This window comes from Myripristis murdjan, chromosome 14 (assembly GCF_902150065.1).
Source record: "Myripristis murdjan chromosome 14, fMyrMur1.1, whole genome shotgun sequence".
In the NCBI taxonomy this organism is placed as follows: domain Eukaryota; kingdom Metazoa; phylum Chordata; class Actinopteri; order Holocentriformes; family Holocentridae; genus Myripristis; species Myripristis murdjan.
The window spans coordinates 5115001-5134428 of NC_043993.1; the positions used below are offsets into that span (position 1 = coordinate 5115001).

Here is a 19428-nt window from a genome sequence, read left to right on the forward strand (position 1 = left end):
GAAGGCACAGATGTTGGCGTAATCCTTTGCGTTTTAAAAAACTTAAAACATTTTGGGCAAAATACTCTGTTCCCGACTTCCCAGACTGAGACAAGATGTTGGATACTGTTTTCACCTCCGTACGTCCACTGGTTCACTTCCAAGACATGTGGCTGCTCTAAGTTTTATTTTTTCACTTTGACAGAGCTAGGCTATTGACTCCCATAGACTTTAAGTCTTTATGCTAAGCTAACATGAATTGCCACACGTTGGAACTGAACCACTGGACATACAGACGTGGAAATGGTGTCAAACATCTTGTCTAATGCCGCATTCCTTTGGGTAAAAAAAAAAAAACGAAGTCGGAACTTAAAAAAAAATGTGTTGAGCCCAACTTCCAATATAAATGTGTTCCATTTATTTGGTCAGAAGTAGCGGAAACAAACATGGACGCCCCCATGAAGCTAATGTTTCTTTGGCTAGTTTATATTCAGTTAACATTGTTCAGTAACCTCAACGTTAGCAAACATGAGCCAGCTAAACCAAGTTTACAGCGCCAACGTTAACGTCGGCTAGCACCATCGTTAGCAAGCTAGCTGGGCGAGAGCATAATGCTCGCAATTTATTGAAAAGGCATCAAAATACAGTTCGGCTAACATTACATGAGACTAATGAGAAATTGCAATGTATTGAACGGTTCACTCTGCTCAAAATACGAGATAAAATCAATATTCGAGGGGAAAATAAATTCCACTGTGGGCGCTGCCATGTTGAATCTGCTCCATAAATAACGAGCTCGATCTACAACGAAAAGCTCCAAGTTCCCGTCTTGAAATTCCGACTCCTTCGGGTGTTCCATTGCTATATTCCGTGTAGGAGGTCAGTTTTTTCCAAGTTCCGACTTAGTTCAATGTACAAAGGAACGCGGCATTAGTCTGGGGAAGTTGGAAAATATGACAGGTCTCAAAATAAAATGGGCAGCTAAATTTCAAAATGTCAAAGAAAGCCTTTAAGATTTGAAATGCTCAGTTATGTGAAGTTAGGCAGAGGTGGTTTTCTTCCCCAGACGGTCCAGGATTTGGACTGTGTCTGCATACGTGGACATTTTGTTATTTGACTTAGCCTTAATCTGCTTGTGTATAAACTGAGTTATGTATGTTTTTGTGCACACACATATGCTGTACGTGTGTGTACGTGTGTGTGCGTGTGTGCGCGCGTGTGTGTGTGTAGGACATAGCTCAGCATCCATTTAAACAAACCATAAGTCACTTCCCCCTCGTCTAAACAATACCATCTGTCATGCCACCTCATCCTCCCTCAGTCCCGTCTTGCTCTCAGCTCTCTGTGTTGTTTTTGCTTTCTTTTGTTCTCCTCCATCCTCCTTTTGTCCCGCTGCTAGCTGGCTGTGCAGAAGGCGAGTCAGAGAGAGAAGATTTTGGGGACGAACTGCAGGAAATGGCAGTTGAAGTATGTTGGGGAGAGTATACATCTACAATCTGGGCTGGGTGGTGGAAAACAATTTGCCATTGGCGCTGCATATCTTCTTATTGATTTTTTTAATGACTTTGTATTTTAAAACTGCAGTATGCAATTTTTTTATATTAGCCGAACACCAACTAAATTACTGGTCAGGCTGTGACCCATGCCTAAATCCCCCAGTTTGCCATATGTTGGTTTCTCCGTGATGTACGGGATACTTTGTGATGTATTCCACTTCTTGTGGGTGTGGCCACCCGTAAAGTGCAGCTGGATTCAACTGTGTAGAGTGCAAACCTGTGTCAACGCCGAATACGTCTCCATTAGCTCAGCTGCACCCTCTACAACAGCTTATGCTTATGTTTGATTAACATTTCTGTTTTCTGTTTTTGATTTTTTTTTTTTTTTTCTGACAAAAAAAGCACATGAACGCAACTCTGTTTAGCAATCGATTTTGAAGTCCAAGATGTCAGACTTTCTCACCAGTGCTTGAACGCAGCATAAAGGGAACAGCTATAATTGGTGGAAATCGCTGATTTGCTTCACCACCAAATTCTATTCAGTTTGTCTTTGGACAGAGAATCAGAATCAGTAATACTCTTTTAAATGAAATTATAGGAAAGAGAAAAGGGAAATATGAAATAGAAAAGTAGGTGCATTAGAAAATTATAAAAAAAATTGTAAAAGTATGTGCGTTATGTGCATAATGCAAAGACTGTGTGTTCACCAAATTTCAGCCAAATCTGATTAGCAAGACCAACAAGAACACCTCAAGATGAAAAATTGCATATTGCAGCTTTAAAGGCATCAGGTGTCAGTGTGTTACAGAAAAGCTTCAAATGTTGGATTCTACAAATTAAATTAATTGAAATTTTTATTTTTGGCTATTTTAGGACCCACTGGACTACTATAGAAATCACTTACATGTGATCTCATTCTGTTTAGAAAAACTGAGGCGGGTACAAATGAAATTGAAGGAATCAAGGCAGAAGTGATTTTTAAAGCAGCGGCGGCACTGACAGACTGTCCACGCCCAGCCCTCATACTGTTGTCACGTTGATGTTTTTATACAGTCATGTTTCTCTTTGCAGTCTCTCTTGCTGACAGCCCACCAACACTAACTTTTTTCCCCTCTTGTCTCATATGATTTTATTTACCAACAGATGTTTCGGAAAAAAGCATCTTCCTCCTTGAGAATGAGAAGAATAACAGAAAGCGCTAGATGTAATAACCTCCTCTTCCTTTACTCTGTAGATGAAGGTTTAAAGCGGTAGAGTTTTACAACATTCAACGTCATCAAAAGAAACCACACCGGACGGAGAGCCGTGAGCGAAAAGCAGCAACAAAAAATGTCCATCACAATGACTTGTATTATATGGTCTGTTAAATTAAAAATATCTCACTCCGTTGGCATATTTGGGGATTTTTACACTTTTTTGTGATGTACAACATTTTAGCGTTTCAATTGGATTCCTTAAAACCTCTTGCTGAATGAGTCGCTTGTTTGATGTCGTTTGACTCAGGAGGAAATGAGCCTCTTTGATTTGGACCTGTAGCGTTCTCGCTAAACTCCACAGAAAAGAACGTCCCGGGTGGTTTCGGCTTTGACGGCGTTGGAAGTTTTAAGTGAAAACACATTGCTCCTGTCTCTGCCTCTGTGTGTCCTTGACTGCATAAAATGAACACTTCCAATCAAAATGCTTGGGATCAGCTGGGAGAAAATCCAAATCAGTGGGTTTTTGCTTTCTACAAATCTGAATAATTTCCTCTCTGTTTTGACATTGCCTGCTGTGATTAATTGACGTGGGCACGGTGGATTACAGTCTAATACTCTGCATGTTTCCCATTAAAAAAAAAAAAAAAAAAAGACATTCTGCCCTTTGGTATCTAAAAGGGGGTAAAACTGGGTAAAACTCACTGTGATCCTGGGTGGTCCTCAACACTCTGACTCCGGGGTTTAAAAGCATGTAATCACTCAGTTAGGGTTGACCATCATATAGTCATATGTTTCCACTGGCTGGAAACAGCATCAGGCTGCACTAAGGACACTTTTCAAAATGCTTTGACTTCACAATTGTATTGATAACAGACGAAGGATCCAACCAGCTTGTTTGTCACGCCGGGTTTTCACAGTGATCGTCTTCTCTGCCTTGACTTTGAGTCCAGACCAGCAGAGGTAGAGGCTGTTGAGGCATTTCGGTCCTGCGCTCAGAATTGCCTGTGACCCTGTGACCATTTGAGTTTTAGCTGCTGTTGCTTTGTTGTCTTGTCATGCAGGGAAACTTTTCACCTTTCGTTCTTCAGCCACTACAGCGTAGCTTGTTGGCATTGTGCCTGGTTCAGATCTATGGGTCCATGGCTTCTTAGCAAGTGCTTAATCATCCCAAGCAGTTTCAGTGGGTAGCACTAAGAATGCGTTAGGTGCAGTATGTTTCCACTAGGACTGCCCCCCCAGAGTCGAATGGTCAGTCATAGACCTCTGTAGTTGACTCAGAAGGTGGAGGTATAGAGTCCTGTTTATTTTTCACTCTGGTGCAGCCATACTTTTCATATGTAGAGTCTGTTTGTGCTGGTTCAAATCGGTGGAATAGTTGATATACTTAGTTGTTCATTTGGTTTGGTTCGGTTTCACATAGCAAAAAATTCAATTCAGTTGCGCCAAGGGTGGGGTCACTGCATCCGGGTTTGATTCATATGAACCAAATACTGTATGATTCACTCGTCCTTAATTAATCTATTCAAGATCCATGTTTAGCTGTGTGGACCACCCAGCTGTCAGAGTGTTGAGTCTTTGGGTTTAATCTGGTATCCCCAATAATTTTGGTTTTCTGATGTGAATGTTGTCAGGGATTTGCCGGTGGCTGGTTTGGCTCCTCAGGTTTCTCAGCAGAGAGCTGGTGGCTCAGACAGTTGATGTTCATTTTTCTTCCTCCATCTTTGTTTGTCAGCCTTATGTCACTGTCCCATCATGCACCATGGCGGTGCTGGTGGCAGACAGTCCATGCGCGTCTCTCAGTGCTTTCTCATTGTTTTTTTTTTTTTTTTCTTCCTCTCATTTCTACACTTTCTCTTTCAACCAATCACCTCCCTCTCTCTCAATGCCCCTGTTTTTCTGCAATGGTTTCTCGTCCATCCTTGCCCTCGGTTTCACTCTCCCTGTTTCTCTCTCTCTTTGTCTCATCCTTGCCTGCATTCTCCATCCTTCTGTCTCTCATTTACACCTCCCAACTCCTCACATCCCTACTTGCATCCTCCCATCCCATCTCTACCATACGTGCCTCCCCTCTCGCCACCTTGCTTCCATTCCTACGTTCTTCTACCTTCTTCTTTGGTGCTCCACCTTCCCCTCCTCCTCCTCCTCCTCCTTACAGGGAGTATAGACCGCGGACGCAGCTCGTCCTTCCATGAGGTACGTGGTCAGCGCGAGGCAGAGATGAGGGCCGCAGCTGAGGAGACGCCCAACAGCAGTAGCAGTGTAGGAGGAGGTGGAGGAGGAGGAGCAGGAGGAGGCAGCACCGTCCTACAGCGCCTCCTGCAGGAGCAGATGAGCCGCAATTACCTGCTCCAGCAGCAACAACAACAACAACAACAAGGGGGAGGAAGTGGGGGTGGAGGCGGGGGAGGAGGTGTGGGTGGAGGAGGAGGCGGGTACCCAGGGCAGAGCCAGGGACAGGGAGGCCCCTCTGACGATCACTCCATGTCGCCCCACATCGCCCGGCAGGAGCCACAGGGACAGGAGCTGCAGACGGACAGCGGCTTGGAGAAACTGGCTTCGTCCCGTGGGGGTGGTGGGGGCGGCAGCGGAGGCGGAGGAGGTGGAAATAGTGTTGGTGGCAGCCAAGGCCAGGGCCTGAGCCCTGAGGACCTGCCCACATATGAGGAGGCCAAAGTGCAGTCGCAGTACTTCCGCGGTCACGCTCCGCCCCCTCCTCCTCAGCCGCAGTCGCAGAGCGCCCAGCCACAACAGCCGCCGCTCCCCGCCTCAGTGGGCGCTGCCTTCTACGTCACCGGGGTGACCGGCACCAAGGTGCGCACAGAGGGCCGGCCGACGGTGCAGCGGGTGAGCGGCACGGGGAAGGTGCACCAGGACGACGGGCTGAAGGACCTGAAGCAGGGCCACGTGCGCTCCCTCAGTGAGCGGCTCATGCAGCTCTCACTCGCCACCAGCGGCGTCAAAGCCCATGCGCCCGTCACCAGTGCCCCACTCTCCCCTCAGCTGCCCCCACCGGGCCCGCCGGGTGACTACTACAAGCCACAGCACCGTGGCCCGCCACCGGACTACCCCTTCAAAGGCCTGGGCTCACCCAGCAAGCAGCAGGAGCCCACGGGGCATTACTACCAGGAGCAGCGAGTCAGGGAGCACTCGAGGGAGGTGCCACATGTCCGCTACCAGCCGCCGCCCGAGTACGGCTCGTTCAGGTGAGGAGCGCATGCCTACATGCAGGTACACACATACATTAAGATACAGAGTCTATACAAACAAGGGTGGGAATTGCCCTCACCCCTAGTGCACGCATGCATAAACATAAACAGTGTTCATATTTCCTCTATTAGGATGCACCATCAGGTGAGTTAGAAATCCTGCACTGGCCACAGGTGACTGCACTAACACGATGTACAGATAAACTTGACATGACATAACTGTATGCCCGGGGTCCGGGTTGAACAGTGGCTCTGACTGAAAATGCCCTTAAGAGTTTATAAAATGCCTTTATAAATTGCCTGTGTGATTAAAAATCAGGGAGCAATAAAACCCTGCTAATTATGGTTAGTATTTTTTTTACATTTCACACTTTTCACTATTTTCTCTGTCAAACTTTGATGTAGGAATGTGATTAGTGTGCCGTGTTGGACCACTGTAGCAGATTTGTGGGAGCCAATAACAAGGCAAATGTTTCCATTGCATTCTAGAGAGGAGAAATGTAGAGGTTTTTTTTTTTTTTTATCAGAAAAGTGCTGAAGAGGAGAAAACATGGAATGTACAAACCACTTTGGAATCAGAAAACAACCAATGTCATTAAAAAATGTCATTGCAACAGGGCCTGGGTAGAGCCTTAGATATGGGAGTTTATTGACTCTGGTATATCAAATGAACAAGCACGCACTTACACAGCCAAACTGATACAACCACACACACACACACACACACACACACACACACACGATTCCCCATAGGCGCAGTCCCTCTGTAAGACTTCCTTTGTATTTTATTACATTACGTTGCTAATTGAGTCACAAGTCTGTTTGGATGTTAGCCTCCCGCCACAGAAATCCACAGTGACTCACAGTAAGAGCAACAGAGAAATAATTTTATTTTGCAAGCAGCTTCATAGGACATTTTCTCAGCAAGCGGCATGTTGATCCATGAAGTGCTTTATTATCATTTGTATATAACTGACAAAAGTAGAGGACTACTAGTGTCACCAGTGCACAGTTTGTTAGATGTGACAATCCCTCATTATGTAATCTTGTTAAGCTTATAAAGGAATATTTGCACTGTTTATTTCTGTATTGACCTGACAGTAAGATCCTCCTCTCCCCTCCTCTTCACCCCCTCACCGCTTCAGCTTCATTCAAAGCTTCTCTGATTCTGCAGATAAATATATCCAAATTTCAGATCAATTGCGCAAGTGCCTCACAAATCAGCACTTGGCCACAGACAAAGTTCATTCAAAGATTGTCTTGTAGCTGAAGGGCTTTAGTTTCACCACATTTTCAAATTGAAGCTAAGAGACAAAATAATCCAAATAATTCAACAGGAGCTTTGCAAGAGTTTTTTGTCTTTACTGTGGTTTCTGCAAGCTGTCCACCTGGAGGAGTGACTTTGTGTGCATCTAATGTATTCTGCATACATTATTCTATAACTATTCAGCATTACTTTTCTGTCCTGGAAGATGCTGAGTTTGGCTTCAGCAGTGTATCGGGGTGACTGAGTCTGTGTGTCCTGTCACAGATAATCTGACATATTTCACAGCACCTGCGGTCACCAAACTTATCAGGAAGAAAAGCGACCACCAACACTTTAAGAGCTGGAGGAAACATAAAGAACAGAGTTCAGTATTGACAAAGACGCATATTCATCAGCACATTCCCATGATTAGTATGCAGCTCTGCTTTACAAGCTTGGACTTTTGAACCAAAATGATCGATTATCAATCAGTTAAGCTGTTCATCAACTGCCAGCAGCTTATTGAACAGCAGGGAAGTAATGCATTCCTCCCTTTGTCTGTCAGACACACACAGTGATACACATCACACATACACACACACACAGGTTCATACACTTGAGCACATAAGCACTGGGACCCAGGTGAATGTTAGTATACACACATGCATATACATATCAGTTTGCAGACATGGGCCTTTAATTAAATATCAGAAATCAGTGTAGTCGCCCTCTGATGTATTGGAGTAACAAAAATGAAAAAAAAAAAAAAAAAAAATGAAATTTGGCATGAAAGCATGAAAGTGTTCAAAACAAATACATGAATGAGTGGGAGCTTTCAAGAATTTCCTCAAGGTGTTGGAGGCCCATGTCATATCTTGTCAGGACCCCCCCCCACACACACACACCCCTCTCCCCTTTATGCTGACTCAGTTGTATGGACGGCGGCGATGGATCCTGTCGGGCCTGTTTCACCACCTCTCGCTTACCTCAGTGCTAATCGTTGATCAACGAGCTGTGAATACTGACGCATTTTAATCATCGTGGCAGGGCGAGTTGGGACTCGCAGCGCTCTGCCTGCAATGATGTCCGTCTGACAGCTGAAAGAAGGAACATTTGTTCCTTTCAAGACCTGTTGACGTCTGGTGTTTTTCCACCTCGCCCAAAAACGTGTCCGAGAGCGAGTGCTCAGCAGGTGAATCACAGTGGGCTGAGGGACATTTGAATATAAGCTTGAAATTTGTCATTCCATATAGTGACTCAACCTGTACCCACTCCATAAAGCTTTTCCATTTGCTTGTTCTAAATACCTGGTGTCTGCTGGTAGCTCTCTCCACCGCACAGGAGGGGATGTGTTCTATGCTTCTGGTTTGTTTTTGAATAAACAGAAGAAGAAGAACTGGGCAGTTAGCATGACCAGCAATAACCACCATGGCCAAAGAGGCAAAAAAAGAGAAGCTTAAATTCCACCATCAGAAAATCCAGGTCCCACCCACAATGTTTGAGTGACAGGTGATCTCAGGGAAGTGTAGTGCAGAAACTACACACAGTGAGAAGTGCCTAGAACCAAAGATGGAGGCAAAACAATAAAAGGAGCTCAGTAGACTAACACCTTTAAGGCAGAATGAATAGAATTGTATAGATGATGAAATGTATAGACTCTTAAAAAAAATCCCTCTCAATCATCACTTCTGAGCCACTAGAAGTGTGTGTTGGTGTGTGTGTGTGTGTGTGTGTGTGTGTGTGTGTGTGTGTGTGTGTGTGTGTGTGTGTGCAGAGACACTGCTCTCTGCCTAGATGTTTTTTGCTGAGCTCAGGACTCTTCTGGTGTCGGTCTCTGGGCAGTGGGTGTGTAGCACAGAGCCAGATTGATAGCACATCTGATAGGAAGAAAAAAAAACATCTAGCGAGGTGAAACACCAAGTGGACAAAGCTCATCCCACAACAAGAGTGACTCTAGGGTTGGCTTTCACCCACTGGTGAGCACTGAGGGAGAGGAGGAGGAGGATGAAGAGCGATGAGTTGGCCTGCTTTCTGGTGAACCAAGTGTTTCTTCTTAGAAAATGAAAACTCATTGCCAGTGACTGGCTTAGCCAGGGAGGACAAATCCTACTCATTCAGCCTTAAAGACATTATTTAATGTTCCGTTAATGGGAAACAAACATCAGGACTTGATGAATATTTTTGAGTCAAAGTAATGAGAAATGTTTCTGCATTTTTCTGTTGAATCCCTCATTTGATTATAGAAATGAGTAACAACTTAATACATACAAGGCAACTATGCGGGAACTTAGTCTAAATTTTACATTTGTACTTGACAGTTGCCTGCATATCTTTGCTTCATGGTGTAAAGCTTGGATCTGCGTCATGGAAAAAGGATCCAGCTAAAATGAAGACATGAGATTGTCTTGTGAGTTGGGTGTGTAATTACATGCTCATTTTGTGTTCACACTGTTAGCAGTCACATACCATCCAATGGCCAGCTAAATGATGCTACATGTCTAATGATGCCTCAATGCTAACTTCAGCTGCTGTTTTCCATGTCAGTCAACAAGAAAACAAACAAAGCAGCCTGGTGCTTTAACATGCTGAGGATGCACTTTGACTGTGATGCCACTGGATTTCTCTAAGAGCTGTGAAACCACACCAATGACTCTATATGTCTATAAAGCTGCTGTTTGTTTCTTCCCAGGTCCAGTAAGGAGGGCTCGGTCCACTCCCAGCGGCCCATGCACCACCACAGCCCCACCTCCTCCGTCACCTCGGTGGGCTCGCTGTCTCGTGCCCAGTCCTCCACACTCAGCAGCCTGCTCAGTGCCTCGCACTCTTCCCACCCCTCCTTCCCCCACCAGCACCCCCAGAGCCAAGTGGAGCCCTATCCCAGCATGGGGCCTCGCAGTCCTCAGGGCCCCACCTCCCACCAGCTGGGAGAACCATTTGCCCCGGGCCCCATCCACCCGCAGCTGCAGAGGGGTCACGGCTTCCCCCACGACCCTTACGGCTCCACCTCACGGATGCACCACCAGCAGCAGCAGCAGCAGCATCATCAGCTTCAACAGCAGCAGCAACAGCAGCTTCAAGGTCCTCCGCCTCCACAGCTGCAGCCACCAGTCCAGGCGGGCCATTTCCCCCATCCGCACTCCCATTCCCACCTGCAGGGGGAGCCCTTCGCCATGATGGCGCGCGCCCACCAGATGGTGGACATGCTGACGGAGGAGAACAAGATGCTGAGGCAGGAGATGGAAGTCTGCCGCGAGAAAGTCACCAAGCTGCACAAGGTAAACTCTTCCTCAGGTGACTGTAAGACAAGAGGCCTGCTTTATTAGAACAGAGATGATGTAAAGCTGCTTCCACACAAGGTAAAGAACAATATTTATAATAGCAGAAACCTTTGTGACCACACATTAAGAAATGCTGCACTGATGGTGGTGATGCTGCAAGACACTCAGATGACCTCATGACCACTGCTTCCTGTAAAACAGAGCATCTTGAATAGTCCCACAAGACCATCCTGCACTAGTGGGTATAAATGTCGACCAATAAAACCTTCACAAATCTTTAAACATTCTCTCTCATCCACCTGTCCCTTCAAATAAAGTTATGAGTTTTCTCCTAAAGTGACATCCTATTGGGTTAGGGTTGAGGTTTGGTTTGTCTTAATGCCCTTATGGATGATCCTTCCCTGCACCATGTCCTGCCCAAACATCCTGTTTCAACAGGAAATACATCAAATCAAGAAAGCAAGAGTTCATTTCATGGGTGTGGCTTGAATGGCCTTTCACCAAACTTAACAAACACCAACACCGACGTTTGCTGCACTCACAGGGGTTGATTTTCTCTGTCATATATACTGGATATCTCATTGAATCCCAATTAGCTGTTGTTGATACATTTAAAATATTGGATGAGATATTGGTTAAGATTGACAAGAACATGGTTATCCTGTAGCAGGAGAATCATTTCTAAACATGTGGATAAGATTGGCATAATACATTTTTCACTGTGTTAACTCTATATAAAGTTTCTCCCTTCACTTTACTCATTCTGTCCCCTCTTCCCTTCATTGTTCGCCCTCCTGCCCTCCTCCTTAGTTGGAGACGGAGATCCAGCTGGTGTCGGAGGCGTACGAAAACCTGGCCAAGTCCTCCTCCAAGAGGGAAGCTCTGGAGAAAACAATGAGGAACAAGCTGGAGCTGGAGGTTCGCAGGCTGCACGACTTCAACAGGGACCTCCGAGGTAAGACGGCCTCACACGTTGCACGCATGTGGTGGTTTGGGGTTTGGTAATATGAAAATCTTTCTGGTGTTTCCACAGACAGCCCCTGTACATTGTCTATTTCACAACCTCATGTCCTGAATGATCAGCCAATCAATCGCATCAGCTGGGTCAGAGCAGTCAGAGTGCAGTGTGAACCCAATAACCTGCTCCCAGTTTGTTTTTTGTTTTTATTCAAGTGTTAGTTTGGCTTCTTTTGTGTCCTCTGAGCTGATCACCTCTGATGGTGTTGAGGCTTCAGAAGTTCCAGAGAAATGCACAGAAACCGGATGTAAGTCAGGAACAGATGCGGATCAGATCGCGCAGTAGGACACAAATGAAAATGTTGACCACTTTCATTTACAGTCAGAATGAGATGAAAAATAACTTTCACTTTGTCAGATAGTTTTCCTTGTCACATTATTGACATATTTGGAAATGAATGCTAAAACAACTGCATGTTTTTCTGTATTTTCTTGTCAGTATGCCTTTACATTTACTGTATTTGTATCAGGTGGAGCACATCAAAATCACAACCAGTAACACGATCAAAAGGCTCTTTGACACTCAAATATCTCACTCCATGGTGAGCCACCCCACGGTGACACCCTCAAGTTCACATTTGTTTGAAGTGCTCACACTGAGGTTAGAGGGGATGTTTTCACACTTATCATTTTGTAACGTTTGTTAACTTAGTATTTTCTCAAATATATTATCTGGGTTAACCTGACAATGGTATATAATAGCAGTAAAGAGAGTACTTTCACTTCCCCCATTGCTTATCATTTGGGGAATTTCACCATCAGCCCAAATCGCTCTTGACATTTTAGTTGTTTTATTATGGCAGCTAATACGATTGTCTGAGGACAATCCATTGCCATTGTACCATCAGCTGTTGGGAGCTGATTTTCACACCTTAATGCATCCAGGAAAATCTCCTCTGCCCACAGTGGAAACTCTCAACACCGGTCCCAAGCAGAAATTGAATTTGCCCCATGGTGAAAATGTGTGTGTAGACTTTTAACATTCTCTCTCGCTAAGTCTCATCATTTAAAAACAGACACTTTTGAACTCTTTCACCAAACACTTGAACTTGTCTGGCCCAGCGTCCTGTTTTAAAAGGAAAAGCATACGATTGCAGCGTCATTAAAAAGTTGGATTTCTAATGTGGCTCAGAATAAACAGAACACAACACAAAATTGTAAAGCATTATACAAAGAAACTGAAATGGAGTCTGAATCTCAACTCCTCCCCTCTGCTTGTTGGACTTTGTTTCTGCTGCAGCTCAGATTCTCCGACAGGAAACTACAAAAGATGGTAACAGAAAACAACAAACAAACACACCCAGATGTAGAGAATTGCGAGTGTTGTTGATCATACTGAGCGTGCAAAAATGTCAAGCAGGGCGGTGCTGAGAAACAAATTCTTCCCTGGATAAAAATGAAGATTAAAACATCAGAGAGAAGAAAGCTCCATTCATGGCTCTGAGCCCAGATCAGCTGTGGAAGATTTCAGCATCTTACAACAAATCACCACAGAGCCTTTTTTCTGCCCTCCATCCCTCTTGCAACTTTTCTCTCTTTCCCCTTTTTTTCACTTCTTCCATAGTTTTGGCAGCCGTGTGCATATGTAATAGATCCTTTTTTGAGGTCAGAGGTCAAGGTGTCGCTGCAGCAGTCACTGGTTTGGAGAAGCTATCAGGGCAGGAGGGTGACCAAGTTACTGCCCCAGCCACACACACACTCCTCTGTTGTGTTATGAACTCTGTTCCCTGTACTGATCACATAAAAAAGTTGTTTTATCTTTGTTTTCGTGTGATTTGCTGAGCAACCAGCTCCCAGAGGAGCTTTTATTGTGGAGTAAGATCGAGAGAATGTGTGAGCAAGCGACTGAGAGAGAGAGAGAGAGAATGAGGGATTGAAAAACTGTGCGTGTGTGTGTCCATACACCCTCTAACACATATGCTCACACACTTTCTGCCTGTCGTTTTAGGGCTACAAACATTTCTCAGAGGCTGAAATAATCGCATTGTTTGAATTAAAAACTCAATGGTGTTGAGACCAAAGAACCACAGCTTTTCAGTTTTGTTTTTTTAAGTTAGCTAACTGGCACGCTTCAGCAGCGAAGAACAAACTAAAACTAAAAAGTCAATAAAAACACCAATGACAGTGTCTTCTTAAATCATCCCATCATGACCATGACATTTGAAGGTTTGCCCTTGCTCTAACCAGTTGTGCTGTCTCGTCTCCGTGTTACAGAGCGCATGGAGACAGCCAACAAGCAGCTCGCCGCCAAAGAGTGTGACGGCTCAGAGGACAACCGCAAAACCATCTCACAGCTGCTCGCACAGAGTGAGTCCCACACACACACACACACACACACACACACAGGTCGTAGCGTTCCTCGTGGCCGGTGTCAGTGTGTGTATGACTTCATCTTCCATCTGATCTGATCCATATTTCCAGGCCACAGAAACACCGCTGTGCATTTCCTGTCTGAGAGTTTTTCATCAGTTCAGTCACGACTTTTTTTTTTTTTTTTTTTTTTTTTTTTTTTTTGGTTCCTCCAGTCAGGGACTTTCCAGGGAGCCACTCAAATTGGAACTCTGGGTTTTCTGTTTTACATTTTTGGCATTTTACTGATGCTCTCCTCCAGAGTGACTCACAGTGAACATCCTATAGAATAGATGTAAAGGAGAATCCGGATGCAGCGCTGCCTTTTCTGGATTGGTCAAAGTTTTAGGTGCTTGAACAGATTTACACAGAACTTGGGGAAACAATGCATCCCTTTACCTTCCCTTTACGGTGTGTCGTATACAGGTTGTGGATAAATCTGATACAGCTGGATAATATTTTCACCTGGCTTTATAATGCATCCCTGGTTAACACACTGAAATCGGATTTCTGTTTCCTTTTCGAAGCACGGGCTGTCACACACCTCACATCCTCTTGTTGGGTGTGATAGTTCCTTTACAGTCGACAGTTCCCCCAGCCGTGTGTGTCCTGATGATCCATTTCTGACAAAAACATTCATGAGTTTATCTTTGTTGATTTTGTTTGATTTCTTAGTTTATTTTTAGTGCCATAATGCCTTGCTTTGCCATTTGTAATAAAATGTCAGACTAGCACTAGAGTTTGTCAAATGGAAGTGAATGACTTGATTATTCACTCAAAGAACGTTAACAGACTTAGAGAGTCTCCCTGCTGGAGTGTCCTACCTGCAAATGCTTTTCAATCAGCTTTGAGGCTGATGACGTTGACGTAATCTGGGGTCATTTCAAATATTTTTCTTGCTAATTATCACCCACTTACCATGAAATTGGCAGCTCACACAATTGTGTTTGTGTGTGTGTGTGTGTGTGTGTGTGTGTGTGTGCGTGCTCAGACAAAGAGGCAGTGCGTGAGAAGGAGAAGCTGGAGATGGAGCTGAACGCGCTGCGCTCCACCACAGAGGACCAGCGGAGGCACATCGAGATCAGAGACCAGGCCCTCAACAACGCTCAGGCCAAAGTGGTGAAGCTGGAGGAGGAGGTGAGAGCCTCAACGGGACGGGACGGGACGGGACGGGACGACACATCACAGTGTGTCACCCTGCAAAAATGTGATGCTACGTGTTTCAGGGGCAGAAAAGTGAATTGTGATATTAGCTCCATTTTTTTGCTCTGTAGTAATCACAGAGTTGGCTGGTAACGATGTCACAATAAGGGATGTAAAGCCGAAACCGAAACAAACACACTGCTTAATTGACAATACACCCTGCAAAATGTATGAGAGCCATCTATCCACACACTTAGCTGATGACTTAACAAATATAAGTTTGTTTAAATAGACTGAGCAGACTTTTGCCTTTGAAAGAATATTGATTGTTTACTACTAAGTTACTATGAGTTGATTTTATAGTGTTATCCCAACTCTCTGAATGAAGAAAAGTTTTTTTTGGAAATAAGACAAAGTACAGCGAACATTAGAAATGGTAGTGTTTTTTTTCTTTTCTGCCTAACATACAAAACAATCAAAGTGAAACTAAAATCGTGACCCAAACACTGCAATACTAACTGAGCGGTGGGTTTGTCACAAGCTCTCCATGCAAATGACTGTCACCGGCTGAAGGAGGTGAGAGCCTTGTGATTGACACTGTCAGTAAACACAGGCTGGAATCTCTCCAGCTCTTTTTGGGGCAAGCGTTTAGCTTTGGGGAAACGGTCCAATCCATCTCCCTCCCAGCAGAGACGTCTAAATTCATGTTGAAGGTGAAAAAGCCCAAACTCTGGTGGCTTGTTTGTGTTCGTTTTCCTTCTCAGTACATGATGTCTCTCTTGGTTACCGACTTGACCAATTTTTACTGGAAGGCAAACCCACCGCTGTGTTTTCCCCTGCTATCTGACACCACCGCCAGTATCTGTGCTCTCCTGCAGTTCTGCTGAGCTCAGCTATTTTTTTTTGCTCTGTGGAGTTTGGTTGTGTGTGCCCCCTGGTGGCAGCGGATGGGAATGACTACAGTGTGCACAGTAAACACAGTGCAAACCCATCTGATGCTCTGCAAATGGACCCGTGAACCGTCACTCTTTAACTTTTTAACTTTTTGACCTACAAACTGTTTTCTGCAACATGCAAAGGACCAAACCAGTGATTTTGAATGTCTGGCCCGTTTTGCAAATCATGCAGGGTTACTAAAGATTTCACCAGTTTTAATTTAGTTTGTATTTTTTTCAATGTTCCTTTTAGTCTTTTTTTGTAATATGTGGTATTGTAGGGTGAGGGAGATTCAGAAAGTTCAGAAAAATTATTGTTTACTTTAAAAAACACAACAGAACATCACACTACTTAAAACAAAAAATGTAGTCACCGAGGACAGACGAACAACCAAATACACGTTTTGTCTGTAATTTTAATTTAATCAAGTTAGTTATATAAACACACTACAGTTTCACTTAGTGACTTTTTTTTGGAAAGCCTCATTTTTATTTTATTTCAATGAAGGAAAATGTTTTTTCACACTTAGTTTTTGTTATTTTGTTCACCGGTCACCATGCCTCTTTCACCTCCTCCTTCCCCCCTCTTCACACCCCCTTTCACCACTCCATTCCCTCATTCTCCATCCCTCCTTTCGTTCTCCCCTCCACCTCTCCCCCCTTTCCTCCTGCTCCCTCCTTCGTCTCCTCCTGCCTCTGTAACCTGGATCCACCAGTCGAGCCACTGTTGCCCTGCTGCCTGCTCACTGGTGGCCATTTCTGAGCTGAATTGGCCTGGCCCGGCTCCCAGAGGAGACGGGGAGGGGGAAGGGGAGGTGAGGGGTCCAGTTAGCCCACCAGGGCCAGGACAGACCAGAACAGGGCAGGAAATGGGCCGGCGCCAGGCCAACGCCGGCCTCCTGCACACAACAACGCCCGCTTGTTGTCCGAACAAAAGAGCAGCGAGCTTTTTCTCTCGTTGCGTCCTCCTCTCCGCCAAAATGAAAAGGGGCCTCCAGATTCTTGGCCCTGCTCTCCTACCTCCTCTCAGCTTCTCTCCACTCTGCTTTCCTTTCTCTCTCTCCTCCTCTCTTTTCTCCTTTCTCTTACTTTACAGAGAGGCTTCCTGAGCTAAATCAGTCTATTCAGCAGCAGCAGCGACTAAAGGCTGCAGTTCAAAGGGACTGGAAGACTCTGAGCAGACAAAGCCTGTATTATCTGATTCACAGCGGCCAAAATGTAATCTGGTACAGATTACTGATTACCTGCTCACATGTTGGATTTGCTGAAGTAATCTGGAGGGAAAATGCAAACTCACTAATGTGATGTTGCTGCTTATTTTTTGTGTTAACATGCCCCAAAAAACAAAACGGTTGATGAATTTGTGTGTGTGTGTGTGTGTGTGTGTGTGTGTGCGTGCGTGTGCGTGTGCATGCATGCATGTGTGCAGCTGAAGAAGAAGCAGGTGTATGTGGAGAAGGTGGAGCGGATGCAACAGGCTCTGGCTCAACTTCAGGCCGCCTGCGAGAAGAGAGAACAGCTGGAGCATCGACTGCGAACCCGACTGGAGAGGGAGCTGGAGTCCCTCCGCATGCAGCAGGTAACACACACACACACACACACACACACACACACACAAGCGAGAGGGCTGAAGTAGGGGAAAGGTTGGAGACAAATAGAGGCTTTGTAATTGCGTCACAAATGATACAAAAAGCTCCAGAGGAGAACTGACTGTGTGCAAAAAAATGTCTAAATATACAACAGCGAGGCTAGAAACACGGAGCAGCTGAAGCAGCTTGTTGTTGTGTGTCTGTCCATCCATTCAGCTTTGTTTTAAGTGAAGTGATAGGACACATCTGTTTCCAAATGTAGCTTACTGTGACACAGTACACTGTATTGTCCGTAATAATAAAAACTTTATTTGTATAGCACCTTTCATACAAGAATTGCAGCTCAAAGTGCTTCACAATAAAAAGAACATTTGAAACACATTAAATAAAAATAAAACATTAAAAGGAATAAAACAGCACAGGGTGGAATTAAAAAAAGGAAAAGGCTAAAGATGAGAACTTTGAAATAAAACAGAAGATGCAAATGAAATAATAAAAGACAACACAGTGTGGAATAAAATAGTTAAGTGTAGTCTGAGTCTCTTCTCCAAAACATGAAGAGAAGCTTGACAAGAGTCAGCTCAGTCAACCTCAACAAGCTAAGATAATACTTCAATATGGTGTCATATAAATAAATAAATCCAAAATAAAATAAATTCATATTGCAGTTGTTTTGAATAATTTTTGCATCATAATTTTCATTTTCTGTGTGGAAAAATAAATAAATAACATTATGTCAGACATTTTAACTTTATCAAAAAACTGCACATCCTGTGATTTGGATATTTCACTTGGCTGTATCACGGTTTGAATATTTCACTGAACTGTTCAGGCCCACAAGCCAGCAGGCCAGTGCTGTTCATGTTAACATGCCGACAGGCCAACAGCTGACTTCATCACAACACAACAGCTGATCAGGTGTGTCAGTCTCCAGCCCAAACTCAATGTTCTTTACAGTCACGAGAACATGGCTCTGAATCCAGAGAGGCAACTGGCAAAACAGTTTGGTTTTTGCTAGTGATAATCACCTCTTCACTGGATGTTGGAGCTCATTATTAGCTAATTAGATGTTAGCTAATTAGAGCTCTGCTGCTAATTAGTGAGCATTAGCTCATTCACCCTTTTGTGAAACGGTGACGTCCACATTTCTTCCAATGAAAGGCCTCTGTAACCTTCACTAGAGACCTGCTGATGGCCAGAGGATAATATTTAATTCCTCTTAAATGCCTTACTTTTTACTTTTATGTATTTTCTGTTTTATTCTGTTCTTGCACCTTCTTGTGAAGTAACTGTAGGTGTACTGCATTCACTAAGTTTGTTTTACTCCCCTGCCCCCCAGCGTCAGGGTGGCTCCCAGACGAGCGGTGCAACACCATCGGAGTACAACGCCACGGCGCTGATGGAGCACCTGAGGGAGAAGGAGGAGCGGATCCTGGCGCTGGAGGCTGACATGACCAAGTGGGAGCAGAAATACCTGGAGGAGAGCGTCATGAGGCAGTTCGCCCTGGACGCCGCCGCCTCTGTTGCCACACAGAGGTGTGTGTGTGTGTGTGTGTGTGTGCGTGTGTGTGCACGCCTAGCCAATCATTAACCCTATGAAGGCTGAATTGAAATGAAGGTCTTATCTTCCAAGAACGTCAGCACCTAATCCCTCTGGAGCTGTCTCCTTTCTAAACTCACCAAACAAACTCACCAACACACAGACGAACATATGCAGGAAAAATAACTGACATATAGGGGTGTAAAACTGAACCATAAAAAAAGAAATGGTTCATTACAGTGCAAAACCCAACTGTAAAAAAATTAATTGTTCAATACACTATACACCCTTTCACCTGTGATGGTTGGACTTCCAGGGTGACTGAGAGTTACCTGATCGTGAGTGTTCATTATATTTTGAACTGAGAGATGAAAAGTGCAGACTACATATATTCTGACACACTTCATATGTTGTTCTCAATTCTCTGAATGAAAAAATGTTATTTTTGCCTATA

At 44.5% G+C, this 19428-nt stretch overlaps 1 protein-coding gene across 2 annotated transcripts in view; it reads left to right on the forward strand.

The window, feature by feature from the left end:
* amot (angiomotin) overlaps positions 1-19428 on the forward strand; it is a 33366-nt gene that overhangs the window by 8059 nt on the left and 5879 nt on the right. Inside the window, exons 3-11 of one of the 2 annotated variants that reach the window (XM_030069816.1) lie at positions 1379-1446; positions 2619-2679; positions 4827-5874; positions 9813-10398; positions 11212-11356; positions 13633-13725; positions 14759-14904; positions 17275-17424; positions 18774-18970. In XM_030069816.1, the coding sequence (XP_029925676.1) occupies positions 1379-1446; positions 2619-2679; positions 4827-5874; positions 9813-10398; positions 11212-11356; positions 13633-13725; positions 14759-14904; positions 17275-17424; positions 18774-18970 (2494 nt within the window). The remainder of the gene's footprint in view (positions 1-1378; positions 1447-2618; positions 2680-4826; positions 5875-9812; positions 10399-11211; positions 11357-13632; positions 13726-14758; positions 14905-17274; positions 17425-18773; positions 18971-19428) is intronic. The other variant, XM_030069817.1, reaches the window with a different exon arrangement.